This window comes from Castor canadensis, chromosome 10, assembly GCF_047511655.1.
Source record: "Castor canadensis chromosome 10, mCasCan1.hap1v2, whole genome shotgun sequence".
Classification (NCBI taxonomy): Eukaryota; Metazoa; Chordata; class Mammalia; order Rodentia; family Castoridae; genus Castor; species Castor canadensis.
The window spans coordinates 64,373,646-64,397,499 of record NC_133395.1 but is presented as its reverse complement, the minus strand read 5'-3'; the positions used below and the strand labels follow the sequence as shown (position 1 = coordinate 64,397,499).

Below are 23,854 nucleotides of genomic sequence, written 5' to 3'. Positions count from 1 at the left end.
TTCCTGCCTGTCATAATAACTACTGAAAGAAGAATATTAAAATCATCTGACTACCTTGTGCCATGTCCATTTCTTCCTAAAGTTTCAGGTTTTGCTTCACATATTTCAAAGCTATGTCCTTAGGTACATAAGCTGGATTGCTAGTCTTCTGCGATGGATTGGTCCTGTATTATTATGAAACAATCTTCTGTATCACTGCCAACATTCTTTGCTCTGAAATCTACTTTGATATTAATAAAGCTATCCAAGCTTCCTTTTGATTACCATTCTCATGGTGTGACCTCCTTCCATCTTTCTACTTTTACTTATTTTTGTCTTTAAATTTAAAATGAGCTTCTTGTGGACAGCTTATATTTGGTTCTAAAATTTTTACTCAGTCTTATGGTTTGCCTTTTAATTGGCTTTAGACCATTTGTATTTACTGTGTTATTGACATTGTTATATTTAAATCTATCATCTCTCTACTTGTTTTCTATTTTCTGTGTCATTTTCCCTTTTCCCTCTTACTCTGCCTGTTTTCAATTCCTTGAAAATTATTTTCTGATATTTCTATCTCCTTAGCTGTTTTTTTTTATTTTAATGCTTTTTTTAGGGTTATGAATATACTTCTGCAACTTACCACAGTCTTCCTTCAAGTGATACAACACTTCATGTACAGCATAAGAACTTTACAGTGGCATACTTCCATTTTTTTCTTACCTCCTGGCTTTTGTGCTACTGCTGTCATACATTCTAATTTCACGTATGATATGAACTCCAGGATAATCTGTCATTATTTTTAGTTAAGTAACCAGTGTTCTTTAAGGAGACCAACTAATAAAAAATCTTACAAATTCTGGTACTCCTCATTCTTTTGAGCTGATACACATTTCCCTTTGATATCACTTTCCTCCAGATGGACTTCTAACATTTCTTTCAGTGCAGGTCTATGAGTAATGAAATCTTTTAATTTTTTATTTCTGAAAAAGTTATACTTCCATTTTTGAAAGATATTTTCTCAGAGTATAGAATTCTATGTTTGGGAATTTTTTTTTCTTTCAGTACTTAAAAGACATTCCACTGGTATCAAATCCATCTGTCATTTCACTAATTTCACTAGTGTCTAGTCTACTTAATCTATCCACTGATTTTTTAATTTCTTCTTTTTTTATGGTGCAGACTTGAATTCAGAGCCTTGCACTGTAGTTCAGTGACATTTTTCATATTTAAAAAGTTCAACTTAAAAAAAAAATCTTCCTGTTTTATTCATGGTTGCTCCTCCTTCCTTCCCTCCCTACTTCCCTGCCTCCCTCCCTCTTTCCTTCCTTCCTTTCTTCCTCCCTCCCTTCCTTCCTCCCTCCCTCCCTTCCTTCCTTCCTTCCTTTCTTTCTTAGATAACATCTCACAATGTAGCCCAGGCTAGCTTTTGAACTCATGATTCTCTTGCCTCAGCTTCCTGAGTGCTAGGATCACAGGCATGTGCCACCATGTCCAGCCTTTGACCAAATGGGAATTAATATATTTAAAGACAACTGGGATTTCAAATTCTCTCCATATGCTGAGGTGACAAGCTACATAAAATGACACGATTAACAATAGAATGTGCAGTCCTGAACTTAGACTATAAACAAAACCGAACTTCAAATCTGGGCATGGTGGTACATACCTATAATCCCAGCACTTGAGAGATTGAGGTAGGAGGATTATAACTTTGAGGCCAGTCTGGGGCACATAACAAGACCCGATCTCAAAAAACAAAACAAAAAACCCACCACCACCACCATCAACAAAAAACAACTTCGAAAGTACAGAAAACAGCCTAACAACAATTCAAGTAAGAACTGTTGAGGTGTTAACTGCTCCCTACAAGCCACAATGGAAAGTTTCCCCTTTGTACTAGAAGAATAGTGCCCAGAAGAGGAAGGAAATATATGATTTTGCACTTATCAGATTATAAGCATGTACTAACTATTTATTGCTGTGTAACAATTACCCAAAAGTTGGTGGCTCCATAGTAAACATTTATTGTATCAGTTTCTGTGGTACAGACATCTTGGTGCAGTTTAGCTGGGCACCTGTGCTAAGGTCTTCTCACAGGATGAATATGGGGTGGGGCTGGGGTCTCATCTGAAAGTTTAACAGAGGAAGGGTCTGTTCCTGGGCTCTCTCCCATAGTTGCTGGTGGGATCTAGTTCCCGTCTGCTGAACTATGAGCATTAGCTCCTAGCTGGTCATTGATGGGGCGTCCCTGAGTGCCTCCTATCTACTCCACAAGACAGCTGCTTTCCATCAGACACTCAGCAAGAGAGCAGGAGAGCGAGCACAGTGGAAGCCCCAGTCTCTGAAAGGTAGACTCGAAAGTGATCTCCATCATTTGCCACATTCTAGGTCCAGCTCACACTCAAAGGGAGGAGTGTGCAGACCAGGAGGCCAAGGTATGCACCATCTTTAGGAACCATCTTAAAGGCTGCCTGCCACATGGTGTCATTTTCAAAGAGTCCTAAAGGCACAATATGATGCCACAAATCTCTGAGCAAGACAATTAAAGCACATTTTTAAAGAACAAAAGCTCAGGTCATAAAAAACAGGAGTTGAGATATAAAATGCTTAGCCTAAGAAAAGAAGTTTTAAAAAAGACTACAGGAGGAGAAGAAGACAGGAGTAGGAAGAGACTAGTCAGTTTTTGTTGCGCCCCTAGGCTGAGCAAAGATCAACAGGGGACATTCCAATACTTCCCCCGCAGCAGTTTAATGGACACTCACCTGTCTGCACCCTCCACAAGATTACAAACTGCTTACAGACACAAACTACACGTCTTGTTCACTAATATAGTCCTGAGTTACCGGAACATGGAAGATACTCAACAAAGACCCAATGAGTGAGATGTGAAAAAATTACAGAATACTGCCAGAGAAAAATGAGTTCTATCTCCAAACTTTAAAATAAAGAACTTAATGCTCAGAATTTCTCAAAATCAGAATGGGTTGCTGCTATGTCTCCTGGAGGCATTCAAGGAGATCCTGGGTGACCATACAGTATGAGTGAGGTTGAGAGAGCTGGATGAAATGACCACTAGGACTTCAAGGTTTCATGTCTGGGTTGTACAACACTGTGGTCTGGATGAAGAAATCCCTGCCAGACACTGATCCTGATGTATGCTATAAAAATGGCCACGGTGCCAATGCTGAAGATGTGGTAAAAGCTGTAATTCTTTCCCCTGGGCAATATGAATACTACGAGCATTTTAAAGCATTTAGCAAATATGAAATGGTTCCCATGTAAAGCAGCTTTTGGCTGGCCCCTGCTTCCTGAACCTGCTGTGCTGTTTCTGCAGTGTGGTGCAGGAAGACAAAGGCTTAGAAGTCACAGTGACCTGGTCCACTCTGCACTTGACCTGCTGTAGCACCACAGGCAACTAATCCAAACTCTTTTGGCCTCAGCAACTTGATTCACAAAATACCTCACATGGTTTCTGTGTTTTGTTCCCCAGACTATGTAAACTAAATGTTCTCTTGTGGCAATGAGAACCATTTAAAATAGTTTTTAAAGTATTTAAAATATTCTTTAGGGGTAATAAAAACACTTCTCTCACTCCTACCTTGATAGTTTTTCACAGGAGTCATCTTGTTATAATCTTCTGACAAAATAAACTCCTGCAAAAGAAAATCCTTTAAGTGAGTACGTTTGCATTGGCAAACCCATTAGTATCAAGCCAGTATCAACACAGAATTACATCTAACGTTAGTGTTTTGCCAATCAACTCAGCATTTTTGTACCTCTTTAAAAGGAGCCATAATTATGATCCAATGCAAGTATTACACTCTTTATCTTACAATCCTTAAATTGAATTTTTTTTATGTACACATGTGTAGAAAACTGGATCAAGTTCACAGTCTTGGTACTAGTCAATTTTGAAGATAAACCCAACTGAAAATTTTTTCACAATGGTGCCACAGCTTGAAATTTGCAAGGCTCTAGCCAGTGAGCAAATAGATGGCAATCCTTTACTAGAGAAATAAATTAGATATATTAAAGAGTCTATTGCTAACATCAGTAATTTATTTCCCCTTACTACAAGCTTGTCAAGACTGCCTCTTGCTTATTCCCTGTATGTCTAGATGTGTGGCACAGTTCCTTGTGGCCGCAAGTAATCAATAAATATTTGTCACTTATGTGAAGGCACCTCCAATCTGATGAGATTAGTCTGGATGTCAGAGGTACTGAAAAAAATCAGTTTCTATGTAGCACACTGTATATATTCTTTGTAGGGACACAAAAAAGGTGAGTGTGTGGGTGTTGCCCAAGGGTCTATGCAGACAGGCTGCACATGTGGAAGCCGATCAAGTGTTGGCCCAGTCAAGTTTTGAGTCCTTTAACTCCTTTCAAATGCAAAAAGTATCCACATATTCTTAAAAAGTAAGTTGTCAACCAAGGAAGGCTGCAAAGTATACCCAAGAGATGCTTTCATCTGAGCTGCAAAACAGAACAATGAATCTTTTCACAACATTTGGAAGTATCCAGAATTCTTCTCTGATGACTGAAAAAAACAAGGGTGGGAGGACAGATGGGTAAACTCCCTTCTTGCTATCAGGTGTTTACTGAGTTCATACGGATTATGTAATTTTTTAGGAGAAAATAATTATGGTATTGTTTTTGTGATAAATATCACAAAGGTAAAGAAGAAGCATATGTGACAGATATAAAAGTTCCTTTCGTTCTCCACTTTTCTATCCCAGCCCCATTAAGAAGCTTAACTACAAACAGATTTTCTTCACAATGATTTTCTTCATAATAACATTGTTCAACTTGTCACATTTTAAATTCTATCATTATTCCTTCAAGGAGTGGCACCCTATTCATTTCTCATTCCTGAAGTTAGATTTACAATTGAACAGAGCAGGCTAGGTTTAAAGAAATACAGTAGCATGCCCAAAAGGAGCTGACAGACAGTGATCGACTGTATAGAAACCTCACACAGGCCTAACTGACAATTCACCATCAACCTTTACTCCCAGGCCCCACATGTTAGAGCCCCAATTACCATATCACACACAGAGAAAATAAATTTATTAAAGACTACTGTTATTTAGGCAAGTGTTCACTGAGTTCATTTAGTTTGTTATTTTAAATATACTGAAGTCATTCTCTGGCTTGGGCAAAAGACACTTCACTTTCTTTTGGAATAAGACAAAGTATAAAATAATTCGATGCAGATTTCCACTTAGGATTTAAGACACAAATGCAAAATAAAAAATCACAATTCATTACATTGGTAAATCTAATTTTTTGCTTATTTGTTTTCATATGATAATAAAAACATATAATCATGGAGAAAATTTGGGAGATTTTCATTTTTCATTATTTTTTAATCACAGAAACCATATGTTAGTCTTCTGGGTGTGATGGCACACACCTGTAATCCTAGCTACTTGGGATGCAGAGGCAGAAGGATTGCAAGTTCGAGGCTAGCCCAGGAAAAGTGAAGCCTGTCTCAAAAGCAAAATATAAACAAAACGGCTGAGGGCATAGCTTAAGTAGTAGAGTGCTTGTCTACCATGCACAAGATGATATATATATTCTCCATATTATATACTCTCTCCTGTGAGAGAGGGGAGGGGAGAAGAGGAGAGGAGAGAAAAAAAGAAAAAAAAGAAACAAGCCACATGGTAGTGTAAGAAATATTAGGGGAAACATTTAATCATCCCCTGTGGTACCATTGTTCAGAGATAAGTATAATTTTTCATAGATAAGTAAAAAATCTGTAATAAAACAAAGTGTTAAAACTATTTGGTGATGCTTTTTTCTTTTCACAAATCATACTTGTCATTCCAGGAGCACATAATAATCAACTTTATTCTTTTTAATGAATGCATAGGATGCTGTAATGTTTATGTTATTCCAGTTTTTTATTACAGATATTATATTAGATACATTATATTTTTTTTATATATCTTTAACAACAGTTCTATAAAAGTTCTACAAGTACAATTATTGGATCAGAGGACATGACCATGAGAGGTGATAGATAGTGCTAAATTAGAGCTTTAAAAAATTTAATCTATTACTGCTCACAAACAATATAATGAGAAAGTCTGGCTAAAGCTTAAATTCATTTCCTTAGTACTGACCAATCAAAGAAGAAATTAGACTAAAGAAGTATACACTCTAAGTTACTTCTGGATAAAGTTTCTATCTTTTCTTCTTTTATTCAATTCTTCCTTCTTTCGATTCAACTGTCCACCTATCACCTACTTAATTTTAACTCTCAGTGCAATACATCAAATAATATAGGTATAAGAGAAAAGTCAGTAACTGTCTCTACCTCTGGTCTCACCCCTTTGACTAACCAGTCCTAACAGTCTGGTGTATCCTTCCTTGTCTTGTTTTTTTGTTTTTTTTTTTAACCCTTATACAAACATATAGGAATAGATACAAATATATAAGGAATTTTGGTTTGTTGTACAAAAAATAGAATCATACTATAGACACTACTCTGTAACTTGGTGTTTTTACTTAAAATATATCAGAGCTATCTTTCCAGCAATCACACATGATTCTAACTTACTCTTTCAGATGGCTCTATAGTATTCCATAAAATGAACAGATCATACTTTATTCAAGTATTTCCCTTTTTAAGTGCACTCATATATTATTTTTTTTTACTATTACAATACTGTGAGAAAAGTCTGCATGTGTACCCTTATGAACTAATGCACATGTACCAAAGACTACTGGCTCAAAGATCACCACCTTTAATGTTTCACTACACACTACCAGAATACCCTCCCCCACACCTTCCTATGACCACTATATTTTGTCACATCTCATTAACATGAGATGTTAATCTTTTTTTTTTTAACCAAACTGCTGTACAAAAAAGTGGTATCTCGTTGTGATTGAATGTACATTATTGTTTATGAGCTGGAGCACTTTTTGTATGTTTATTTGGCATTTTCCTTTCTTGTATGAAATTTCTGTTCAAATCCTGCTTTAGACTGGTTTCCTAAAAACAAGGCCTGAGGTAAAGCTGAAGTCAAATGCTCGATGAGAGAACAGCAAGACAAAACAGAGAAAGATGAATGGTGTACCACTACCAAGCTGACCGAGTTTCATGAAGAAGTCCAGTTGGCTTTCCAGTGCACAGGAAATCTCTAGACAGACAGAAGTGAACATCAGGTTTAGGAAGGACCCACCAGGATGGGTAGGAAGAGAATATACTTGCAAGCTTTCTCCCAGCTCCCTGTGAATTTTGATGATAGTTCTCTGGAACTTCAGCTTCTCCCTCCTTCTAGAAAGCAGTACTTCCTAGCCCAACTAGTAGCCATGGGGACATCAGATCTTTGGCCTAGCAGTATTGTGCTCATACAATTGAGAAAGTGGCAGAGGACAGAGACTCTAGGCTTTGGCTCAGGGTGGAACAAGGAGCCTACAGGGTCCAGGAGGAGGGGAATAACTAGGAGGATCCTGGTCTGAGGCTAGTTCCCAGACAAAAAAACCTCAAGGCCCTATCTGGAAAATAAATAATACAAAAAAGGGCTGGGGACATGATACAAGTGATAGAGCACCTGTTTAGTAAGCATGAGGCCCTGAGTTCAAACCCTAGTACCTCAAAAATTTAAAAAAAAAAGGATATACCTATTAATAATATTTTTATTATTATTTTGTTTGGATGGTTTTTTTATATATGAAATTATTGATACAATACTTTTAAGGCTCTAGAGAAAATTTCCAATATTTTTTCCAAATGGTTTGTGCTAATTTTATGTCCCCATATCAGTGTGTAAGAGGGTCTATTTTCTTTGATTCTTGCTAACATGTATATTCTAAGATTACTACTACTTAGAGAAAAATGGAACTTAAAATTTTTTAAATATTTATTAAATCTTAGTATTTCCTCTTTTATGATTTTTATGCTATTCATAGGATCCATAGGATCTTTAGTAATTTTTTGTCATAGAGATTATCATCTTTTCTCTTTCATATTTCAAGAAACTATTGTTTGTTTTAGTTGCAGTTAAGTAGCTTTTCTTAATTCTGAGAAGTTTCAGATTTTACATAGTAAAATATAACAATATATTCCTTTATGATTTCCACTATTTTAAGCTTACATTCTTCTTTGTAGAGACTGTTTATAAGTGTCCACACTATTTACTTCCTCTGGAGAATGCAGACTTCAGGGGTACCATCTTGGAAGTACAGACTAGGGCCTTGCTCTTAGACTCCCCAGTATCCAGAACCATGAGAAATAGATTTCTTTTGCTTATAAGTGACCGAATCACCAGCCTTTTGTTATTGCTGCAGAAATGGGCTAAGACATGCAAGATAAAATCAAATCATGTGCCACCCACAAAGACATCTCAACATCATGTACATGACAAAGAAGCAGGCCCTACCACAGGCCAAGTACACTTACTAGCCAGTTCTCTCTCTCTTTCTCTCTCTCTCTCTCTTTCTGTTCTCTCAGTCTCTTCCTCTTTCCTCTTTTTCTTCTCTCCCTCCCACTTTCTCTCTTCTCTTGGTCTGTCCTCCCAGCCCCCACATGTTCAACACATGCAAAATGTAAAACTTCTACTCTGAGTTTATTGGTCAAGAAATACTGCATAGTTACAAGCACTGCCTACTCACTAAATAAGGGTCAGTGAAATAGATCCTCAAGAATTCCAATAGAATTATATAGTACCTTGCACATTTAAAAAATTCAATTTTTAGTTTCTTGCTTTATTTGAAAACCTGCCAATTACCTTATTCCTTAAAATGTAGCACTACTTTAGAGATCTAGAGTTAGACTTTTTAGCTACTGATTCTTTGTCACATTTGTTGCATAACAGAGAAATAGACAGACTAACTGAATGTACCACATGTCTACTTTTCATGAAGAAAACAAGCTGCAGTTACATTTCCTGTGTAGGTCTTCTTCTCTTTTCAGAAACATATTTCAACCCAATCATCAAGGTCACTCAAAAAAATAAATGAGAACTTAGCCCAAATGTTATAAAGAATGAAGGGAGAAACAGTCATCTGTTTAATTACCTAGCAAAAGTATCACATAAAATCCTCCAGCTCTGAGATAATGTTGTATGTGTGCCCATGCAAAGCCATTTACCAAAGACAGGAGATATAAGCAGCGTATTTCTGATTGGGAACAGAGGTGTCCTTATACTGCACGCCTCCATAAAAGAAAAGCTGATCTATAGGCAAAATCTAATTGAGAGGTTTGATTTTATCAAGTTTCTTGCTTTACATTTATGCAAAAATCCATTTCTGCATCTGCTTTAGAAATGCCCAGAACACTGTCAAGTGTATTACTTACTATTGCGATTATAATTGAAATGATAGTGAATGATTTTTTTGTGTGTGTGGTTTAAAAAAAAATGTAATATTGAACACAAACAACTCCTTCTCCCTCTTGCGCACCCCCCCCCGCCCCCCCCGCCCCCCCCCCCCCCCCCCCCCCGCAAAGCACACTTGGCAACAACCTACTTTCTGTCTGATTTTGACTACTGGAGATACCTCATGTAAGTGGAATTACATGAGTTACTTTTTTTAAATTTCTGTGACTGGGCTTATTTCACTTAGCATATGGTTCTTGAGATTTGTCCATGTTTGTAGCACATGACAGGATTTGCTGCATGTTCTTTATCCACTCATCTGTTGAAGGACACTCAGTCACGTCTTCCCCTTGGCTATCGTGAATAGTGCTGCAATGAACATGGTGTTCAGATACTGCTTCAAGATCGTGAGTTCGATTCCTTTGGATAGACACTCAGAATAGACTCCCGCATCATATGGTAATTCTATTTTTAATTTTTCTGAGAAACTTCTGCACATTAAAGGGTAATTGAGTTAAACTTATTGTTAGAAAAATATTGAGGCAGGCTAAATTAGGTATATTGAGGCACGGGAACAAAAGCACAAAAGCAAGTTAAAAATCCAGGTCAGGGAAATTAAAAAAAAAAAAAATCAAAGTGAGCTAGAAGCTAGGAGCTAAGAATAAACACTGTACTAATATGTATCTTGAAGTGTCTTTCCCTTCTCCCTTCCCAATTAGGCTACAGCAACTAACCATGCTTTAACTTGCACTAATAATTTGCCTGGAGCTCTAGAGAGGCAAGTATCTCAAGAAAAGCCTTGGATAAAGCTTGTCCTTGAACTAAAAGAAGACCTTGTAAAGGAACACAAACATCTCTTAAGGATGGGCTTTTATGCCCTAAATAAACACCTTCTAAAAGAAAAAACCTGGCATATCCTCAAACATATTTATCACTTAGGTCAACTGAAGAACTTTGGTCTCTGGAAACCTCAAATGTATTATTAGTTCTAAAACATAAGATACAATTAGAGAATGGGTTGTTAAATCTAAAAAATTAAACATTATATATAATGACAGCACACATTTCTTTTTCTCAGTTAAGTAGAATATATGATATAGTTACTCTGACCTTGTCCAGATGAGTGACTTACCCAAAATTTAGAGATGCTTGACCTTTAATCAAAAAAAGTGTCCATAAAAGTCACAAGAAACAGGTATACATGTTATAAAGACCCTGTAATAGGAAGATCAATTCAAACTCACTGTCTCCATGTTTGGGAGACTAAGGCCAAAGTCTGACAACAGTAAAATTATTTGGGTAGTACCAGATACCGAGTATAAAGAACATGCTTCATGGAGGCTAGTTAAACATCCCTACACTGATGGAGCCTCGTCAACATGCTTTAAGTGAAGGACTTGGGACACTTCTCATGTGCCCGCGTCTCCTTTTGCCTCTGTTACCAGGAAGTTCAGAATCAAATTCAAATCATTATCAAATTATGCTGGTCCTAATAATCTGTGTACGTGGGTTATTCTAGGTTTTACGCAGGCTCTTTTAGTTGCAAGGAATTCAAACCGCTAAAGAGAGGATTTCCCGTGAAGAGAGACAGGCTTTAAGGGGCCAGGCATTGGCCAAAGAAGTGGCACTGGCCAGCCTGTCTCTCACAGGTCAGGGCCTCTCTGTATGGGAAGTCACCTATTATCCTTTTGCAACCTCTTTTGAAATCTCTTTTGATAGTCACTTCTATTCTCTCATCACTGGTGCTTCCACCAGGCCATCACAGAGCACAGAATTTTTAGAGTAGTGAGGCTACCCTAAAATGATCCATAGTGGTGGACACACATCATTAACATGTGTTCAAACCCACAGAATGTACAACACCTAGAGTGGAACCTAATGAAAACTGTGGACTTCAGGTGACAATGATGTGTCAATTATGGTAAATGTGCCATTCTAGCGGGGATGCTGACCATAGGAAAGGCTATGTACATGGGAAATCTCTGTACCTTTCTGTTTTTCTGTGAATCTAATAGTGTTCTAAAAAATCCACATAGAAAACCTCAAATCCCACAAGAATGATAGTAAGAAAGACTCTCTAAGATTCTTATGCCTCTTACTTGTAGCAGTCTCTACACTTCAACAATCAGTGACTTAGAACTTGCATTCCTCAGTTACCTTTTGTTTAAATCAACAGTTCTCAAACTTTTTGGTCCAGGTTCTCTTTATTCTTAAAACCTACTGGTGACTCGGAAGGGCATTTGCTTATGTGGCTTGTATTGAATGATACTTACCATACTAGAAATGAAAACTGAAAATGTGAAAAATGTTAATTTATTAAAATAATAACAATAAGCCCATTATGGGTTAATATAAAGCAATCTCTGAACAATAACTATTTTTTACAAAAAAAACAAAATTTAGAAACAAGAGTTGCCATTTTAGTGACATTGTTTTCCATTTCAACAAACCTCAGCAATGATGGGCTTAAATAGAAGGCAGTGGTGCCTTATTCTGCTTCTGCATTCCATCTGTGTATTTCTTAGAAAATGGAAATGAAACGAGCAAGTAGTACCTTAGAATTATGATCAGACAACTTCCACCTCCCGGATCTCAATTTGAGAACCACTGGTTTCTGTGATTAACCTGACTTGAGGCTTGGTTCATCTTTATTTTGGTTTTTGCCAGTCTGCCTGCAGAGTGCAAGGAATCATTCTTGTTTGTCTATAATTATGAAAAGAAGCTTTGCTGGCAACCAAACACAGGGACATCCACTCACCCAGGAACTCACAGGGTAGGTGCCTTTTACTGCTTTTGTGATCCTCATCTTTTTTAAGAAGTGTGGGGTGGGAGTGGGGGGATGTTTTAGTTATCATGCTGCAGTCCCAGTTCACAACTCTGTAAGACACTTCAAGTCATATTTTTAAGACGGATATATGCCACAATACATGGAATCATCCAGAACAAGAGAAGTTAGGGTGTGTGGAGTAACAACCGATAGCCTCTCCATATTTAAAATGTCACCTACAAAAAGCAAAGTCAGCTACAGATCTTGAATGTACCCCACAGGTCCATTTGTTAAAGGTAGGCCATTTGCTACCTACTGTAGCACTCACTGGTGGAACCTTTAGGAGGTGGGGACTAGTAGAAGGAAATTAGGTTACCAGTCACCGGGACACACCCCTGACAGGATCTGGCCCCTTCTTATCATTTTTCTTTTCCTTCTGCTTTCCGGCCATTATGAGGTAAACAGGCCTCTTCCACTGCATGCTCCTGCCATGATATACTGTGCTGCCACAGGCCCAAAGCATCAGGGTCAAGCAAGCATGGACTGAAACCTCTGAAACAATGAGTCAAAACAGAGCTTTTCTCCTTTTCAGGTATTTTGTCACATAATTTTTTCCTATAAATTATCCCTCAAACTCAGGTTTACACACAAAATACCAAATCAGTAATTTCAAGGTCTCTCTGCATATTAACTGGCTGCTCCCTTCTGGGATGCCTGGAAGCTTAATGGATTATCTGTCATCATCTTTTCTCATCAATGTTTGTGTGCTCTCATACCCCTATCTTCAACACTGACTGTAAGTAACCAGATGCAGTTGGCTTTTCAGTAATAACTTTCCCAAGAGGATGGAAAGAAAATGGTCAGAGAGAAAAGACTCACACATTTGGATATACCACATCCAAGACTGCCTCTGGCCAGACTCTGAAGGACAAATGCTCTCAGAAGGTTCAGTGAATGGGGATCATTCTGCTTTAGGTCAAACAGACAGTGATGCATGACACAAAGAAAACCCCAGAAGCATTCTGTGCCTTATTACCACTCCCAGGCAGTGAAAGAAATTGAACATTTTAAATAACATTTATATATAATGAAAGTTCTGCTATAATATTAAACAGCAAATGACATGAGATCTATTTACATGAAGTCTAGTTGTTGATACTTTTTTTTTAAGCAGGAAAAAAATGGATCAAAACTTTCAAGAATGTTATTCTGCACAAAAAAACCCTGCCTACAGAATCGAAAACTGCTCATGGCTGATGTCATGACATCTAGTCTGAGAGTCAAGGCTTGTGGCTGCTATTTCTACTTATGAGCAGCTGGTGAAAGACATTTGTATCTTTAGTTGTTAGGTTTTATATTTCCTGGAATTTCCAAGTTTGTGAAGGATCTTGAGATTATCCAGCACAATGACTAACTCCTTAGAGAAGCTGAAGTCCAGAGACACTCAGACTTCTCCTAAGCTCACAGGCTCACATGGCTCTGGTAACCCAGGCTGAAAACTTGGATCAGCCTATTGATTTTTTTATCCACTGATCTTTAGAATCACACAAACACCAAAGAGCCCCCCTCAAAATGGTACTGAAACCCAGGAGAATGCCTCATTGAATTTTCATAAACAACGGTAAATTTCACAGTGTAAATTCTGAAGTCACTACTGTCTTCAGAAATAATAGGTTACAACACACCTGAAAGAGAGATAACCACAAAGCACCACATATCACCAGTGCCTCATCATGACCTGTTACTTAAGTCTGACATCTACAAGCAGGACCAATGGCTCTGCCATGCACACTGTCCAATCACAGCAGCCACTCCTGTGCAGTGTTCAAGCACACCTGTGGGCTGCAATTATCTTTGCCACCCACTCAACTTCTCTGCATTTAAACATCAGAGCCTTCCATCTCTACCACCAGAGACGCCGGCATGTTGACCACAATCTACATTCAATCAGAGTTACTGATGGCCAGACTATTTCATCTTCGTTGTGGGTTTTAAGTTGAAAGGAATGAAGATTTGTTTTCCTAATGCATGTGTCTCCAATACATCTAGCACTTTTCCTAATACACAACATATGAGAGATTATCGCACTGCAAATCTCTTATCTGAAGTGTTCGGCACCAGAAGTATTTTGGACTTCATATATTTCGGATTTTGGAAGCTTTCCATATACACAATGAGCTCTCATGGATGAAATAACTCTTATGTTTCATATACACTTTATACATAGGCCTGAAGGACATTTTATACAATGTTTTTAGTGTGTATTCATTTTGACTACCATCTAGCATATGAGATCAGGAATTGACTTTTTTATTCCTGGTATCATGTTGGCACTCAAAACTTTCAGATTTTGGCTGGCAGAGTGGCTCAAGTGGTACAGGGCCTGCCTAGCAAGTGTGAGGCTCTGAGTTCAAACCTTAGTACCAACAAAAAAAATTGTAGTACAAAACTTTCAGAGTTTGGAGCATTTCAGATTCTGGATTTAGAGATTAGGTATGCTCAACCTGAACTTTTTTTTTTTTTTTAGCAGTATTAGGGTTTGAACTCAGAGCTGTGCACATGTCCTGTTGGTTGAACCAGGCCTCTAGTCCTTTTTGCTATGGTTATTTTTGAGATAGGGTCTTGCTTTCTGCCCAGGCCAGCCTGGACCACAAACCTCCTGTATTTTACACTCACCATAGCTGGGATGACAGGCATACACAACCACACACAGCAACTGGTTAAGATAGGGGTCTTATAAACTTTTTGCCCATGCTGGCCTCAAACCCAAATCCTCCTAATCTCAGCCTCCTGTGCACCTGGGATGACAGGCACATGCTACCATACCCAACTTCAACTTGAACTATTATAAACATTCCTGCCTCAGGGCCTTTGCACTGTCTGTGTCTTTATCTTCCCTACATATGATATAACTCACTCCTCCAAACTTCAAGTCTTCTGCTCAAATCACACCTTCTTGATGAGTCCCAACCATCCATCTTTTATTTATTTTTTATTCATATGTGCATACAATGTTTGGGTTATTTCTCCCCCCTCCCCCCCCCACTATCCGGCAGAAACTATTTTGCCCTTATCTCTAATTTTGTTGAAGAGAGAGTATAAGTAATAATAGGAAGGAACAAGGGTTTTTGATAGTTGAGATAAGGATAGCTATACAGGGAGTTGACTCACATTGATTTCCTGTGCGTGTGTGTTACCTTCTAGGTTAATTCTTTTTGATCTAACCTTTTCTCTAGTTCCTGGTCCCCTTCTCTTATTGGCCTCAGTTGCTTTAAAGTATCTGCTTTAGTTTCTCTGCATTGAAGGTAACAAATGCTATCTAGTTTTTTGGGTGTCTTACCTATCCTCATACCTCCCTTGTGTGCTCTCACTTTATCATGTGATCAAAGTCCAATCCCCTTATTGTGTTTGCCCTTGATCTAATGTCCACATACGAGGGCGAACATATGATTTTTGGTCTTTTGGGCCAGGCTAACCTCACTCAGAATGATGTTCTCCAATTCCATCCATTTACCAGCAAATGATAATATTTCATTCTTCTTCATGGCTGCATAAAATTCCATTGTGTATAAATACCACATTTTCTTAATCCATTCGTCAGTAGTGGGGCATCTTGGCTGTTTCCATAACTTGGCTATTGTGAATAGTGCTGCAATAAACATGGGTGTGCAGGTGCCTCTGGAGTAACCTGTGTCACAGCCTTTTGGGTATATCCCCAAGAGTGCCAACCATCCATCTTTTAAAAACTGCAATCCATCCCCTCTACCCCACCTTTATAGTCCCAATCCTCCTTACTCTGATGTATTTTCTCCATATCACCTATTACCACTATGATCTTCAACATATATAAATAATTATGTCCCTTATTTATATAGTTCATAAAGAGGGATGGGGGAGGGTATATTACCCAGTATATAGTGGGCACGCTGTGTGTGTGTTTGTATGTTAAAAGAATTGAATGGATCAGATGAATAGAAATGCTATTTTAAGTACATATTTCCTTATATATAATATCCCTTTATTAATAATATATTTTGAAATACATGAAAATAGTTAATATATATACCATACAAACATGAAGTATAATTTTTTCAGTGATGGCTGCAGTAAGTAAGTGTAACACTTACTAGTCTGTGTTTTTATTTAGATTAAACCATCAGGAAAGGCTTAACAATTTACTCATCAATAATAGGCTTAGAAGAAGGAACTAGACTTCTCAACTGGGGACTCAATGAATCCCATGCTATGACTGAATAAAAATATGTACAATGACAAACATTCAAATAATAAAAGAAAAAATAGCTTAGCCAACTACTAAGCTATTACTTTTCCTAATCACTGCCAAAACCCAGAACAGTCTGATACTTTGGACTCAAATCTCAAGGCTAACCAATACTTTACTTCTTGGGTTGATAGAAAGCATGATATGCTGCTTTTTCAAAAAGCTGTTTCTAACCATGGTCTCATTCTAAAATGTTATAAATATCTTTTTCTGGATTAAATTCACAAATTTTCAGTCCCAACCATTATTCAAACAAATAAATATGCATATAGCAAGTAATGAACAAAAAAGCAAGTAAAACATGTAAAACCAGGTCTTAATAGCTAAAAATGCTGTTCACAAAAAGCAAAGTAGCTTAAAAAATGAGGTTTTAAAAAAATTATCTTTAAACTCAAGGTGACGAGTAATTATGAAAAATAATTCTCTTCAATTTCAGATAAAATAATTATTTACCAAAAAGTAAATTAAAGTTTACCTACTGCTGAAATGGGAGGAATTTATGCCATTAAAACAATTATCACTGTGCACTGAGAACTTACTGAGTGCCCAGGCCTTTGTGCAAGTCACTCTTGTAACCCTCACAACCACCCCACACTCAGCTACAGTGAGCAAGTTGAGGCTTTATGCACAGTGAACCCCTTTGTCTGTGATTACCCAGCTGAAAGTTGGGAGAGCTGGAAAAAAGATGTAGGCTTTTCTGGAAGTAAAGTTCATACCTCAGCCTTCAGACACCTGCCCCAGCCATAATGAAGGAAAGTGTTCACAATGGCTTCTCCCAGGAATTCTGGTAAACTCCATCTGATAAAGGAAGGTGGGAAGAGTAAGACAATGGCTTCCTCCCTTCCATAGAGTTGGTAAAACAAGAGCTTTGACAGGGATGACTAGACTATTAAGAATGAAGGTGGAAGGAGTGAGAACTTCTCAATGGAAACAGATGAAACAGGTTTGGCTTGCTAATTTGTTTTGATTTGGTTTTTTGAGATAGGATCTCCCCTGTAACCCAGGTTATCCTACAACCCTCCTGCCTCAGCCTCCTAAATGCTGGGATTACAGGTATGAATCATCACATCTGGTTTGGTTTAGTTTTTATTTGTCCCCAAAATATTACCGAGGTTCCAATTTTCATAGGCTCTCTACCTGGCATGGGAAATGCCAGTGTATGTTTCCTGCATTGAAGATACTCAGGTTAAGGGAGGTAAAGAAAATACGGAAATACCACTTACCAAATTCCTCCTATTTACCAGACACTTTTAGGGACTACATACATATGATCTTATTTAATACACAATTATAAAAATGAAGTATGCATATAAACTAACATTTATCATATAAATTACTAAAGTGGAAGTTTGAATTAAGTGCTATGAAAAACCTTTCAAGAACCTTTTCACCCTGCCCTGGAGTAGAACTGCCTTCTCACAGGAGTGAGTTTGGGGCTTCAGGCTAATTCTTAAAGGCAGAAGAAGGTGCAGAGAGGTCTGAGAATAGGAGGGCCTTGAGGGCTGATACCTGCTCTTCATTAAGGGGACTACATATTCACATACACGGATGTGAGAACCGAACAGTAAGTCTGACATATTATAGGAGAGTTCTGACGAATGAGGCTGAGGACATGGGAAGGAATTAAGAGTTTTGAACATTATCCTTCCAAAGTCTATACTTGGGAGAGTCTATACTCCGAGCAGTAGCATAATTACACTAGAATTGTGGGTGTCTGATGGCAGAGTAGATGGAAGAAACTAGAGACAAGAGACAGGAGAACTAGTCTTGGTCTTACTGCAATGGTCCAAGTAAAAGCTGCATGTGGCAGCTAGTGGGCATAGACAAAGAGGAGACAGTCTGTAGACAGTTTTGAGGTTGTGGGAAGGTATGGATCCTGTTTCTGCTGGAGGTTACTCAGGGATGCCGTTTACTTAAGGAATAGGGACAAAGATCATATTGTAGGAAAAAGAGAATCATTTCTAATAAGAAACTGCCAAATGGGAGATGTACTGGAGACGCCCAGATAGGGATGTCAAGCAAGCAGCAGAGTTCACATCTCAGCTCAGGAGCACAGAATGGGACACAGTCCTGAGAACTGGAGGTGTAAGATAGTGAGGCCATAGCGTTGATCACCAATGAAGGGTAGGCAGCAAGAGGACAAGAATCTCAGGTAGCATCACCCCAAGATTCTGCTGAGAAGAAAGAACCTGGAAGGAAATCTGGAGCAAACTCAGAAATTTAGAAAATCAAGGCAAAAACCCAACCATGACTCCACTCAATCCATTGGAAGGCACCTTTCTTGTGCCTTTCTCTTCTTACCCCAAACAGGAAAGTTTTGCATGGAAGATCCTGCCCTAATGTTCACGACTGTCCAGGAAACTATTGGACCTGTGTGATTGCTGCTGATAGAAAAGCTGGGTTGTTCTTTTTGTCAATATGGTTAGCAGCCTTTTTGCAATTTTCTCAAAGAGCTTAAGGTCTAGTACGGATAGTTATTTTTTTCCTGTACTCCATGAGCATATGTTTATGAAAATGTAAAGTATTCACTGGTAACTGAGAAATGTTACTCATCTGTAGTGGGGTGAAGCTGGAGATGAGTAGGTGTAGAGCCTGCATCTGAGATCTAGTTCAGAGGAAAAGTGTATCAACAGGGAGGGGCACACACCTTGGAAAGAAAAACTGCTTTGGTTACCATTACCCTGGGACACTGTAACTTCTGACTGCAGTCAAAGTCATGCAAGCCAGGCACCAAACCCCAGGGACCAGGGCAGACCTAATACTACTCCCCTCTCTGCTAATACAGCCTCTGGCCAGCCAGGGGGCCACTGCTCTTCTGGACTGCCTCAGACCACAATGCCAGGTGACAAAAATTCAACAACCACAGGGACTAGAAAAAAATAAGTGTGTCTTTCATGCACTCTGGTTCTAGTGAGTTCAGAAGTTATGCACAAGAATAACTGTCCCATGGGTCTTTGGAGGATATGATTCATCAAGGTTCTCTTGAGAGAGGAATGCCTTCACAGGTGATTAACATGGAAATGCCACACCAGCCCATTTGGGCTCTGAACCTTGCAATCGAAATGACAGCGACATGAGAACCACATCATGCCTCTAGGTTGTGTAAGAGATTAACTCAAAGTAAAAATTAACAAAATATTTATGTGTGCAGAGAATGTTCTCCAATATCTGGATGGATATGGTTAAGAAAGAACTTTTGATTCCTACTGCTGAAAAATACTAAAGGACCACAGACAACTCTCAGACACTGGCCTGTAAAAGCAAGATTCCAAAAGGAATTGGTGGCTGGAAACCTTTTCCCCTTCTATACTCTCAGTCCACTAAAATAAGGAAGTCACTTGCGATGAGAAATTTGCTACACCTCCTCCAATCATCCATTCAGTAGTAATCTGTACACCTCTCCAAGGCCAACCTTCTTCATGAGGGTGATGAAAACCAGTTTCAACAGCTTGGATAAGAAATGCTTTTGCAGAAAAAACAGAATTTGATGGTCCATGTTTTGCAGCTCACTGGTGAATTGCTGTGATGAAACAGCAAAGACTGAGCACAAGAACAGAAATGTATGGAACCATCCCGTTCCACCACTATGACTTTTTTTTTCCTTATTTATTTATTTATTTATTTTTATTCATATGTGCATACAATGTTTGGGTCATTTCTCCCCGCTCTTCCCACCCCCTCCCTTACCCCCCCCGCCCCCTCCCTCTCCCCCTCCCCCCCACTCCCTCGATACCCGGCAGAAACTATTTTGCCCTTATCTCTAATTTTGTTGAGGAGAGAGTATAAGCAATAATAGGAAGGACCAAGGGCTTTTGCTAGTTGAGATAAGGATAGCTATACAGGGAGTTGACTCACATTGATTTCCTGTGCATGTGTGTTACCTTCTAGGTTAATTCTTCTTGATCTAACCTTTTCTCTAGTTCCTGGTCCACTTCTCCTACTGGCCTCAGTTGCTTTAAAGTATCTGCTTTAGTTTCATTTCTTCCCCTTGGGACGGACCTCCTAAATTTACACGACATAAGTTTTGAGGCATCCTAGATACCACTAACAGAGAACACTGCTACTGATGACATTGCCCAGAGCAGGCTGTTCCAGGAACTTTCCATGTATTAAACCAGATAATCCTGACACTGACTCTATAAAGTTGATACAGTTATCATTGCTATTTTGTAGGTAAGGAGACCAAGAAAGCATAGCAATTTGTCCTGTGAGAAACAGCTGGAAGGGAAAGTGCTGTGCTTTGACTCAGGCAGTGTGATTCCAGAGTCTGGGCTCCTGACTTCTATATGGTTTTAACTCAATAGACTATATTCAGTCATTTGCTCACTTCTTAACTCAATCTATAAATATTTAAAGAGTGCTGAAAATTGATGGGCACCGTACTGGGTGCCAGGGCTAACACCAGTCAAGCAGGCACAATCCTTGCCTGGTGGAGCACATCGTGAATGTATGCACAAGTCAAATAATTACACCAATGCCTATAAAATGGCACTGTGACAACAGTGCAGAGGAGATGTGCTCAGAAATGAAGAACATTTATAATCCAGGGCCATGAACCACTGGAAGATGAGAGAAGACTTCCCCAAGAAAATGAGAAGTAAAGTGAGATCCAGAGGCTAAGAGTTAAGTATGAAAAGAAGAGCAGAGCACATTGAAAGCAGAGGGAGTAGCAACACTACAGGTCCCATGAAAAGAGGGAATGTGGAGAGCAGAAGGCAGGGAAACTGGGCTCCTAAGGTGACACACTAAGAAAGGGCACAGTACAGAATAAGGCTGCAAAGGTACATACTCATGCAATGTGAAGAATTTCATGTGTCCTAAAGAGCCAGGGGAAGCCATTAGACAGGCTTTGCCAGGGGACATAACAAGATAAAATTTGTATTTTGTGCCAGGAGCAGAGGTATGTGCTTGTAATTCCAGCTATTCAGAAGGCAGAGATGGGGAGGATCACAGTTGGAGGATCGCCGGAGCAGAAAGTTAGCATGATCCCATCTCAACAAACAAGTAGGTCATGGTGGTGTGTACTGTGATCCCAGCCAGACAGGGGGCAGACTAGGAAGATTTTTGTCCAGGGCCAACCCTGGGCAGAAATATGAAACTTTAACTGAAAAAATAACTAAAGGGCTGGGGGCATGGATGAAGCCTGTCTACCAAGTGCGAGGCCCTGAGTTCAAATGCCAGTATCACCAGAAAATAAAAATCCAAAACAAAAATGAAAACCCTTGTATTTTGTAAAGATCTTTTTAGGTCCAGTATGGGAAACAGACAGGAGCAGGAAGAGTAAATGAGATAACCAGTGAGAGAATAACTGAGGAATCCAAGGAAAAGATAATGGAGTAGAGTAATGGTGAGGAGGAGAAAGAGGAGCAAGAAGGAAGAGGAGGAAGAGGAGTGGGAAGGAAGGAAAAGGAAGCTGAGAGGTAAAGATCAGTAAGTGATAGACTAGACAGAGTTCAAAGAAGAGGAGGGAAAATGACCCCAAAGACCCTGGGCTTGTACAACAGAACAGAAAGTGATTCTGGTTACTAACCAGGTATGTATGGAGGAACCAGAGTCTGATTTTAGACTTGGTGAGTTTGAGAATCCTTTGAGACATCCTATAAGAAATACTAAGAAGAAATTTGGGACTTCAGAGAAAAGGTCTAGAATAGAAAGAGAAAGCTGAATTGTCCTACGCATAGCAAATGATGTCTTGTCATGGACGAGACTGTCCAGAGAGAAAAGAAGCAAAGGCCTAAGAGCAAATCCCAACACTGAAGTAAAAGTGATTAAAGAACACCCTATGATGGCACCAGCAGAGAAAAGGAAGAAAAGCAGGAGAGTACCACGTCATGCATGTATAAAAAACTATTTCAGAAACAGTGAATAGTGTTGAATGTTTCAGGGAGGTCAACATGATGAGGGAGGACTTAACGCAAAGAGTCAGTTTCAGAAAGAAACTGCCAACAGGGCTAAGTGCTGCAGAGAAGTCACACATCATGAGGACTTAAAAATGTCAGCTGATGAATCCACATGGAGGCCTTTTGTATCACCACAGGCAGAGTTATTTGAGTGGACGATGGGACTGGAAGTCAGACTGCGGTGGTTTGAGTGACTAAGAGTTCAAGAGATTTTTGAGAAGTCTGATTATGAGGAGAGAAGAGGACTAGAATATTAGTTGGCCAGGAAAAAGGGCTGAGTGAGGTATGATGTTTTAGTTAGTGTTTCAAAGCCAAGGGGAAGGAAACAGATTGTTAATAAGGTACAAAGTTCCTAAGAAGACAAAGAGAAAGTAACTTGGGGCATATGCACTCATTGATTCCTAGCATTATTTTATTTTTAATTTTTGTATTATTTATTTATTTACTTACCTACTTACTTTTTGGTGTTACCAAGGCCTCACACATGCTAGGCAAATGCTCTACCACTTGAGCCACATCCTTCAGTCCCAGCCACTGCCTTTCTTTCTGATGTGTAGGTATGCTGCAGTTATGTGGCCAAGATAACTCCTGTAGCTATTGTGTAAATAATTTTCAACCTACCACTCACTCTACTACACTCTACACATAACTTAAAGCACAGGACAATGTGGGTGCTCCTTTGGGTGTTCATACTAACAGTGTATAAGTTGGATCAAAACGACCTTTAAAAATTCCTGATCACAATGGAGGTAGCAGAAAAGAGTCTCAGTTCAAAGAATGTTGTTGGCATCTGCATTCTCTACTGCTTGACAGAGGAAGACAGGTTTGAGAAGTTCCAGAAAGTACTGTGATCCATAGAAATGCTGAAGGCATTTTCTTTGACAAAACCCCCTTCCGTGAATTACCCTGTATGAATAAATAGTAAGCTGCTGGCATGTCAGCCCCTCAGGATTATTTTTCTCTTAAATATGGCTCCAATACCTAAAAAGTGTGCATGTGAAGTTCATTGTAACTTATTAGCATAAATTCAGAAAACAATGACTATCTAAGAATCTATAAAATGAACTCCTCACATTATTAAGTCCAGTGACTCCAAGTGATGAAAACTCAGAAATGATTTTTTTCTTTTGTTTATTTTTTTTCTTTCTTTCCTTTTTATTTATTTATTTATTTTTCTTTTATTCATATGTGCATACAGTATTTGGGTCATTTCTCCCCCCTCCCCCCCTCCTCACTCCCTGATGATTTTTTTTTAATGGTAGAAACCATAATAGAACAAAAGAATCATCAGCTGTGTCAATAATTGTGGGGTTATGTACCATTTCAAAAGAAGCCCTAAAGATTCCAGGTACATATTTTATGAACACAAGACTTTTTGAAACTTTCTTCAAATATATTCTCTGCTCTTCTCATGATTACTAACTTATTCATACTTGGTATCACACTAAAAATCCTGGAAAGCAACCTCAATTCTCTGTAAGTACAAAACTTGGAATGCACTGTGACAGTTGACTAGTGGGAGTCTACAGAACACTGCTGTTTCTTAGCTGATCAAGGTAAAGTGTACAAAAAACTTCCTTTCTAACCAGTGTACACT

General features: G+C 38.7%; 1 protein-coding gene across 4 annotated transcripts in view; it reads right to left on the bottom strand.

Annotated features, from left to right (window-relative positions):
- The window catches only part of Wdfy2 (WD repeat and FYVE domain containing 2), a 167,140-nt gene that overhangs the window by 59,149 nt on the left and 84,137 nt on the right, over positions 1 to 23,854 (bottom strand). For 3 of the 4 annotated variants that reach the window (XM_020184663.2, XM_020184664.2, XM_074043456.1), the window contains exon 4: positions 3,578 to 3,632. The exons of the other annotated variant lie outside the window; for it this stretch is intronic. In XM_020184663.2, the coding sequence (XP_020040252.1) occupies positions 3,578 to 3,632 (55 nt within the window). The remainder of the gene's footprint in view (positions 1 to 3,577; positions 3,633 to 23,854) is intronic. 4 annotated transcript variants of the gene reach the window in all.